This window comes from Onychomys torridus, chromosome 4 (genome assembly GCF_903995425.1).
Source record: "Onychomys torridus chromosome 4, mOncTor1.1, whole genome shotgun sequence".
NCBI classification, from domain to species: Eukaryota; Metazoa; Chordata; class Mammalia; order Rodentia; family Cricetidae; genus Onychomys; species Onychomys torridus.
The window spans coordinates 13,518,476-13,528,146 of NC_050446.1; the positions used below are offsets into that span (position 1 = coordinate 13,518,476).

At 57.0% G+C, this 9,671-nt stretch overlaps 1 protein-coding gene across 2 annotated transcripts; it reads left to right on the plus strand.

Annotated features, from left to right (window-relative positions):
• Lhx3 (LIM homeobox 3) lies at window positions 1–8,015 on the plus strand. 2 transcript variants are annotated; one of them, XM_036185786.1, is made up of 6 exons: window positions 1–88; window positions 4,133–4,304; window positions 5,061–5,263; window positions 5,734–5,885; window positions 5,980–6,148; window positions 6,722–8,015. In XM_036185786.1, the coding sequence occupies exons 1-6, from the start codon at window positions 1–3 to the stop codon at window positions 7,141–7,143; spliced, it is 1,206 nt and encodes a 401-aa protein (XP_036041679.1). In that variant the 3' UTR covers window positions 7,144–8,015. The 2 variants fall into 2 exon arrangements, with proteins under 2 accessions (XP_036041679.1, XP_036041678.1); XM_036185785.1 differs by lacking the exon at window positions 1–88 and adding an exon at window positions 1,790–1,883.
• The last annotated feature ends 1,656 nt before the right edge of the window (window positions 8,016–9,671 follow it).

Genomic DNA, 9,671 nt, shown 5'->3' on the forward strand with positions numbered 1-9,671 from the left:
ATGCTGCTAGAAGCGGAACACGATTACGACCGAGAGCAGCCTGGTGCCCCCGGAGAAGCTGCCCTCTGCACCTTCAGCAGGGCTCAAGGTAAGAGCCATTGCAACCCAGAGGCCTGCACACCAGGCGGGAAGGAGAAGGACAGAACTCAGAGTGGCTAGGAGGGAGTCGCATAGGAATGGCGGCAGAGAAAAAAAGTACAGAAAGTATGAGGTGATAGCCGGCAGGGGTACAGGGAGGCCACAGGGTCAAGAGTGAACAAGAAAACCTGAGGCTGGCCTGAGATGATGTCAAGAAGGGGCAGAGAAAGAAGCATAAAGGAACCTAAAGATCAAATGTCCCTCAGCATCCAGAACTGCTCTGGCTTACAGCAGGGGTCCCCAGGCCAAGTCTCCTGCCTGAACTCTGATCCCTAAGGGCCATTTCATTGCCATGGACGTTGGAAAATAATGGAGGCATTGTTGGAGGCAAGCCAGATGCCCATCAGTGTGGGGCCGCCCCTTCCCTAGTCTAGCCACACGAGGCCCCCGCCCCACTGCCTCTGTAGCAGCTGACACTCAATGGGTCACATCCCAGCTCGCCCAGCACCCATTTCACTCCAAGCTGGTGTTCTCTGACCTTCTTGGAATAACAAGTACAGAGCAACATGAAGGGATGGATGCAGGCCCGGGGCTCTTGCCGAGGCAGCAGGTGTGCTGCTGGGAGCAGGTGGGAAATCCTGTGTTCTTCCACTCATCCTTCCCACCCTGGGCTCTGAGAGTTCGCAGCCCAAGGGACAGAGGCAGAGCTGGGCAAGCAGAGGAACCAGGAGGGTGGCAGCAACCTGCTGATTCCTCAAACACTTTCTGGGTGTCCCTGACGGTTGTCAGGGCCCTACACCCTGCTGGGTTCTACTTACTGCATGTGACTGCACAGGCCTGTCTCCTGACTGGGTCCTGTGAGGCCTCCAGTGAGGGTACATGCAAGGATAGGATGGGTTCTGGTGGGCTCACCTGTTCTGATGGGGGCAAGATGTGGAAATCCACGTACAGGGATTGTTCTAAGGAGTGAGGATAGATCTCAGGGCTTCCACACCAGCTCTTTTCCGACCTAGAGACTTGGCTCTGTGTTCCCACAGAGGACACCAGGCCTGAGGTCCTAAGTATTGGTCCTTCTCCCTGCACTAGATCCAGTCGGCAGTTCCAGAGGTGGGGTCCGGAAGTGTCAGATTTGGAGAGGGGGCGTCAAGCCGGGCTCCTTGCAGCTCTGCTGTGGCTTCTTTGCAGCCACATTCCCACGGTGGTTATCAGGTTGCCCTTCTGTGGTCCCCGGGCTTTCCAGCTCGGGCTCAGAGGCTAAACATGAGCAATAGCAGACTGCGTTTCCCTCCCTGACACTTACTTCCCTCAGGACCTCAGCCCTCCGAGAGCCTTAGTGAACTTGCTTCGGGGCAGGGGCAAGCATCTGTGGGAAGCCTTGACTGGGTAACAGCTCTGTCTCCGTCCTCGAGAAGTGCAAGCCGGAGGGTTTCTGGGCACCTCGGGTTCCGGCTCCAAGGCTCACTGAGCCGCTGGTGGCCTCGGGAGCGTCTCGGAGACCCCGGCCCGGCCCAGCCCCGCCCCGCGGCCCCGCCCCCCGCCGCTCCGCCCTCCGCGGGCCCGTGGCTTGGCGCCCCGAGGCCTCCCGTGGGCACAGCGCCCAGCAGCGACACGAGTCGCTCCGACGCCAGCTTGGGAGTCTCTGTAGCGGTGGCCTCACCGGACCCAAGAGAAGTTCAGGGTCGGAGGGCGGCAGTATCCGGCCACAGGCCCCATGGAGGCTCGAGGGGAGCTGGACCCAGCCCGGGAATCGGCGAACGGTGACCTGCTGCTGGCGTTGCTGGCTCGGAGGGCCGACCTGCGCCGAGGTGGGTGCCCGACGGAGCGGCTGCACCGAACAGGCTCAGATGTCCTCGTTTTGGGGGGTGTTTTTGGTTTTGTTTTTTTTGTTTTGTTTTTTTTTTTCTTTTTCTTTTCTGGCCTGTGCGCAGAGGCCGGAATAACCCAGGGTATTTGGGCAAGGGTATCTCTGAGGGGCTCTGGCATGGCTAGGCAAAGGCGCCTCAACCTCCAAAGTGTGTGGGGCCCCTGGTGCTGCGTTGTCCTGGCATTTGGTCCTCGGGCTAAGATTGGTGATTCAGAAATGGTTTGGGGAACCCTTTGCAGCTTTGAGCTGGCTGAGGCCCTGGAGCTGGAGGGAGCATATGAAGCTGTTTCTAGAGACCCAGGAATCAGGGAGCAAGAGTGTCTCCTAGGGAACTTCCTTCACCCAGTCCCTCCCCACTTCTCAGAGGGATCAGAGCCAGGTCACGCTGAACCACACATCTCTCCTGATTTGGGCCTTGGTGGCTGCATCCGCAGCTTACCACTAGGCTGGTGGCCAAGACCCGTTTTCAGGGAAAAGTGAGACTTGTCTGGGCCCCCAGTTTCTCGGTGGTACCAATTTCTTTGCAGGGCTTTGGTTCTGGGGAATAGGAGCGTTCTCCCGGTTTCCAGGCTGATGGGATACAGAATGGAGAAAGAGACAGGCTGGCAGAAGGTTGGAGCAGGCGGGAAAAGGATTCTATCCAGTCTGGGGGGTCGGATGTGACCTACTTGCTTATTTACTTATTTTCCCATGGTTTATGGGAGGGGTTGACCGTAGGGGCGAGGAGGAAGAGGTGGGAGGGGAGGATGAGAAGGGGGGAGGGGAGGAAGGCTTGGTAAGCTAGGCTCTAGAGCTCCAGGAAGCTTGCTAGAGAGCTGGTGGTTCCCGAGGCTTCACAGGGCCCTCCAACTCTGTGTAGGAAATTGTGCCGGAGGCTGGAGTGACCATGCAGCGTAAGCAAGCGGAGGTCCAGGTTGGCTTCACTGGGAGGCTTGGCGGTGGGCGATGGCTTTTGCTGGATGCGGGCCTCCTGTGGGCTTCTTGGCGCTGTCCGTGCCTGGGTGCTGAATCTGCAGTGTCTGGTCTGTCCCGCCACCCCACTCTTTTCTGGGAATCCTTGCTGCCCGATGATGGTTCCGTAGTGGTGATCTGATGATACAATTACAGATGATTTCCATGCCCACACTTGGAGATGTGGTTTTGCTCAATGCGGGATAGCATCTATCGCAGGCTTGTGGCCGCCTGTGCCGGAGGGTGGTAGGACAGATTTTGTTATTTTCTAATTCCTCCCACCACCTGGAGGCCAGTCTGAAGCTAGCTGTCTATAGCCAGAGAGGTAAGGACACTGGTGTGGGTGTGATATCATGAGTGGGTCTTAGGTCCTGCACATGGTTCTCCCTTCTTCTAGAAACCGTTCCTAAATTATCAGGGACTCTTCATCCCATGAACATGAAGAGCCCCTCCATGCTTCCCTGGCTCTTGAAAGGCACCTTTGGATTTCCCCAACCCGATTTCTGAGGCCTGCGGTCTGATGGGGGTTGGGGGATCAGAACTGATTAATAAGAATGTAGGTGTTTGAGGAATTGATGGTATAGAGGGGTGAAACCACCTACTGTGTACTCCAATCCATACCTGAGCAGGAGCGCAGCAGATATACACATAAAAGCATAGCCAGTCACTCCTAAATACCTGCAGCCACTCAAGTGAGGCCAGTATTCCTTTATACCCTAAGTGCTGCAGGCAGGAGCCAGGGCTGGACAGCCTCACTTGCTGGGACTCTGCGGAGTGAGGCCAAGATGTTTCCTTGAGCAAAATCACAAAGGCAATAAAGTCCCATGTGTGGCCTTTTGCCCTTGCTAGTAAGGACATGTGTCCTATTTTTGACTCAGCTTTCCAGATCACCCAAGGGGCAGGATTTTCATTTGAGATGGACGTGCCCTGTCTGGGGACACCTTGTAGAATGGTTATTCCACTTTGGGGGACAGCCTGGTCACCTTTCCTGTTGCAGACACATTTCTAGGCCTATATTATTTGCAACGAGGCCGAGGGGTGTTGCAGGATACAGTATCCGTCCATTGCCCTCACTGGGGAGCCTGGCAGCCCTGAGAGCTGGCAGGGGAAGGTGTGCAGGGAAGCAGCAGATCCTTGTACAGCCCTGAGGTCTGCAGGCCTGCCAGCTGGCCCCAGCCAATGAAAGGGCAATCACCCATCTTTGTGGTCCCATGACCTGGGTTATTTTTGTATCCACAGAGATCCCAATGTGTGCCGGCTGTGATCAGCATATCTTGGACCGCTTCATCCTTAAGGCTCTGGACCGACATTGGCACAGCAAGTGTCTCAAGTGCAGTGACTGCCACATACCTCTGGCTGAGCGCTGCTTCAGTCGCGGGGAGAGCGTCTACTGCAAAGATGACTTCTTCAAGTAAGCTGGCTGCCGAATTGCTGGGGGGGGGGGGCTGCCAGACACGAGGCTGAGAGTGAGCTTCAGGATAACTAGGTTCCTGCCCAGGTAAGGCACTCTGGGGTCTGGCCAAGCTCAGGATGGGGCTCCTCAGGACATTTTTAAAAAATGATTTTCATTTTATGTGCATATGTAAGTGGCCCCATATATGTATTATGCACCACGTGCATGCCTGGTGCCTTCAGAAGATTGAAGAGGGCATTGGATCCCCTGCAGCTGGAATTACAGATGGTTGTGATGTGGGTGCTCCCATGTGGGAGATGGAACTGGACTCAGAGCCTCTGGAAGAGCAGCCAGTGCTCTTAGCCACCCAGCCCAGCGACCCTCCAGTCCCAGCATTACTTTTTAGGGTAATATGTTTTGGAAATCATGAAAGCAGTTGTTTGTTAGCTTAAAAAAATTAACCTAAATACAATCGTAGAATTGTATGAGACTCACTCCCTCTTAAAATGTGGTTTTGTTCCTTAAATATCTGGGGTATGGGAAGCTCGGGCATCTCGGAGCCGAGGGAACTGACCCAGGTAAGGAAGTGCCCCTCTAGACCCACCTTCCCTAGCAGCAAGGAGCAGGCTCGGCTACAGGGTGTTGTGGCTCTGCCTAGGCTGTGCAGCAGGGCTGACCGAGTCTTTCCGACCGCGCCCCGGGCGCTGGGAGCTCGCTGCTTTGCGACCCGCTCTAGGCGAAGGAGCTACTGAGCCGCACCCTGTGCATCCGCAGGCGCTTCGGGACCAAGTGCGCCGCATGCCAGCTGGGCATCCCGCCCACGCAGGTGGTGCGCCGCGCCCAGGACTTCGTATACCACCTGCATTGCTTTGCCTGCGTGGTTTGCAAGCGGCAGCTGGCCACGGGGGACGAGTTCTACCTCATGGAAGACAGCCGGCTGGTGTGCAAGGCAGACTACGAAACAGCCAAGCAGCGAGGTCAGTGGGCGGGGATGGCCCTCACTGCCGAGGAGGGAAACGCTCAGGCCTGGAGGCTGGGGCCGGGAATTGGTTTGGTGCTGGGAGGTGGAGCGACCTGAAGTCCCAGGCACTGAGCAGGCTGCTCCGGGAGCCCGAGTAGCAGTGGCGTCGGCGGCGGGAACAGGAGGTTGCCCGCTTTGGGAGAATTAGCAGCCTTGACCATGAAGAATTAGCAGCTCTGACCACCAAGAGCTGACTCACACAAACTATTAGAATACGGGGGTCGAGAACCTTGTCTGACTGCGTTGTGCGCCACGGCGGGTTGTTAAGACAGAACCCATCTGCCGGCGCTCCGCGTTCGATGAAGTGCGCGGGGCCACCGGCAGCCTTTGCCGGGGAGCCCGGGCGCCACGGGCATCCGGAGAGCCGCGCGGGGCTCTTGGGGTGAGACGCGGGGAGAGGGCTGGCTCACCGCTTGTCCCGCGCAGAAGCCGAGGCCACAGCCAAGCGACCGCGCACGACCATCACCGCCAAGCAGCTGGAGACACTCAAGAGTGCCTACAACACTTCGCCCAAGCCGGCGCGCCACGTGCGGGAGCAGCTCTCCTCCGAGACCGGCCTGGACATGCGCGTGGTGCAGGTCAGCGCTCGGCCGCGTCCCCCGGGCCCGCGGGCGACAAGGGCCACGCGCTCCGCGGGAAGCCGGGCGGCCACTCACCATCCCTACCCTCCAGGTGTGGTTCCAGAACCGCCGAGCCAAGGAAAAGCGGCTGAAGAAAGACGCGGGCCGGCAGCGCTGGGGACAGTATTTCCGCAATATGAAGCGCTCCCGCGGCAGCTCCAAGTCAGACAAGGACAGCATCCAGGAGGGACAAGACAGCGACGCCGAGGTCTCCTTCACTGGTAAGCCCGCCGCGTCAACTATCACCCCAACTGTCACCCCACACCCCCGGCTGCCTTCCTGGGGGAGGATCTAAGTTGGCCCTCAGGCCCCCCATCCTCTGCTGTTCTTGAGGCAACCGACTGCAACTTTGGAAGGCAGAGAAGTTCTCCGACCTCCCCTGGGGAACTCAACCTCTTATTTTCTACACCAAGAACACTCTTCACATTCCTTAATACCCACTTCTGTTTGGGGCTATGTTGTGACCTCGGGTTTACTAACACAGCTTCTGGGGCCCCAAATTTCCTCATCTACAAAATGAGTCCTTCCCTGGGTTGCGCGATCCTGGGCTCTGGCTAGGCTAGCAAGCCTCTGATCTGAGATCAAAGCCTTCCTTGGAAGGTGCAGCTGAATGGGCCCCGGTAGGGGGTGGAAGAGGGGCAGAAGGCAGTCTTAGTTCCGAGAGAGCTGAGAGACTTGCTGATCCCTTCATTCTTGTGCTTAGGACAGTCTCCTTTACTCAGTCAAGGTCGGACACTACACGAACTTCAGATGGAGGGATGAGCTTCTCATCCCAGCTCTCTTTTCTATTGCAGATGAGCCGTCCATGACTGACATGGGGCCTGCCAACGGCTTGTACAGCAGCCTCGGAGAGCCCACCCCTGCCTTGGGCCGGCCTGTAGGAGGAGGTCTCGGGAGCTTTGCACTGGAGCACGGAGCCTTGGCTGGTCCAGAACAGTACCGAGAGCTGCGCCCAGGAAGCCCCTACGGCATCCCTCCATCTCCTGCGGCCCCCCAGAGCCTTCCCGGCCCCCAGCCTCTCCTCTCCAGCCTGGTATACCCAGACTCCAACTTGGGCCTTGTCCCCTCAGGGCCCCCAGGTGGACCCCCACCCATGAGGGTGCTGGCTGGAAATGGACCCAGCTCTGATCTGTCCACCGAGAGCAGTGGTGGTTACCCTGACTTCCCTGCTAGCCCTGCCTCCTGGCTGGATGAAGTAGACCACGCTCAGTTCTGACCGAGGCCCCCAGTTCCCCTGGCTCTAACTCAGGGGTCTTGGTGCTGCCTCTGGGTGGGCAGCTAGCCCCACCCCCACGTTGTCCATTCCAAGGACCTCTGAAGGAAGGACAGGGTTCCCAAGTGGGAGAGTAGGACTGTGCCCCACTGCCAGGACCCCTGGCTCCTCCCTGGGCCTGAGGGGGCTCCCTAGCCCTTCCCTGGACACAAGGATGGCCTGCCTGGTCGCTGTCCACAGGCCAGTGACTCTTGACCATATCTTGTAAGCATTTCTCTCCCGTTGTCAACCAGTTAATGGAGCCCTCGCTGCTGTTTCAGACAGGACGGGAGGCCCAGGCTCTGGCCCTCAAGTCCTGGCATAAAACAACAGTAACAACTTGCTTCATTGCTTCTGATGGAGCTTGGTTGGGGACCATGCTTGTGTCCTCCCCGGCCACTGACAAAACCTGGGAGCAAACCTCTCCTCCCTGCCGCCAGTCACCCCCCCCCCCCGCCCCCAGTCTCCAGATCTTTCTGTTCTGGAATGTGTTGAGGAAGTGGAGCTTTCTGGAGTCCCTTCTCCAAGAGTAGTCTTTAAATGTGGGAGCAGCTCCCCCTTTTCCTAAGGCCCAGCCTCTCTCAGGAGCAGAGCAGAACTGTGTGCCAAGGACAGACACCATTGCCAAACAGACTGCAATCCTGTGCAGGGGACAGGGATGAATCTGCCAGCTCAGACTGGGAGGTCTCTCCCACTGGAGGAGGCTGGGCTGGGGGTCCTCCAAATGGAGTCTGTCTCAGACACAAAGCTTGGCTATGTGTTAAGTCAAAATCATTCCTGAAACCAGGATCTTGGCCACCTGTTGGTTCTGTAAATGTCCCGTGACTTTTATTTATTCTCTGGTGATCCGCTCTTTCCAAGACTTCAATAAATTTGTCAGTTTCAGTGCTAAAAGGCCTGTGTTTCTAGTGAGCCTGGAGGGTACAGCTGGGTATTGCTGCAGAGGGTGTCCTCTGAAAGCTGAAGTATGGCGGTGTTGGAGGGTGTAGGACTCCCTGAGACTGGCCCTTGGTATGAATTTGGCCTCTTTTCTCCCTGGGTTTTGTCCAAGCCCCTGAGCCCATTCATGGTGGGATTGGTGCAGGGCACTAGGGTCTCTATGATCCCAGGCCAGGCTGGGATGTCCAAGGAGCCACCCAACACAGCAGGGAGCGCCATGGGGAGTCCCCAGAATGACTCAAGTTCTCTACAGTTTGGATTCTGGCCCTAACTGCCCTGCTAACTTGCTGAGTAACAGGCCCAGTGACTTGACTTCTGGGAACCCTAAACAGGCATGACAGAGCTCTTTAAAGGGACACCAAGCAAGGGTCAAGGTGGGTGTGCCAGCCTACCAGGTTAGGTTCCACAGAGACCAGTGTTGGGAACACACATGCTCCAGCTGAGGTAGAATGGGAGTCTGGACAGGTTCCTCAATTCTCTAAGGAGAAGCAAGGTTGGTTGCTGTTATGTGGGCTGAGCAAGTGGCTTTCACTGGTACAGAAAACTGTTGGTGTGGCCAAGGGGAGCTGCTTGAAACTGGGGACCTGAGCTGCTCCCTAGCTAGGCTCCCCCACTCCTGATCTCCTGGAGCCTTGGGTCTCTTGAAGGGGTGTCAGCAGAAGGGTCAGTGGTCATTACTGGGTGATTCCAGGCACCCTGTGAGTGTCTCCAGCAGCCACACTTCTCACTAAAGACCCGGGAGAAGCAAGGGAGGGAGAGACAGGCACCAGAGTGAACAGACAGAACTGGGCCAAAGGGGATGAAAGACATCTTAAAGGGCTAGCCTCCTGGCATTCACAGACTGTAGCGAGCCAGGATTGGGAACTCTCATTACTAGGTTCCTGAACTCTTCATTCCATAAACCTGTCTCCAGACCCCTCCTCCCACTGACCCACACAGGCCCAGAGGGAACACTGGAACCCAGAGCTCCAGGAAGGGTTTATCCTGGGGGGCACCTGCTGTAGTGAAGGTAAGGGATCCCTGCCCAGCTCCACTCTCCAGCCCTGCAGCTCCAGCCTGAACTGCCTGGGATTTAGGAGAGGATGTGTCACCAGGCCATCCAGTAGAACATTCAAGAAATTAATGCTTTGATCACACCCCAGCCCCAGCCCCGAGGCAGGGTTTCTCTGTGTATTCCTGGATGTCCTGGAACTCTCTCTACAGATTAGGTAGGTCTCAAACTCAGATCCTCCTGCCTCTGCCTCCCTAATGATGGGATTAAGGGTATGTACCACCACACCAGACTTGAAAGGAACTATGAGTGTGTGTGTGTGTGGGGGGGGGTGGTACACAGTCCTGGGATCCTACAGAGCATGGCGGGATGGTGCAGGCCTGAGGAGGGTGTTGTGCAAAGGGCAGAGAAGTGAGGTGGGTGGGAGAGATGAATTTGAATTCTCTTTTAGGATGATGGCCACTGAGACAGCCACTCACAGCCCAGATCTGAATTTGGGAAAAGGATAGATAAATGTGGCAGTTCTCAAGTCAGACCCTCTAGCCCCACCCACCTGGCCAGC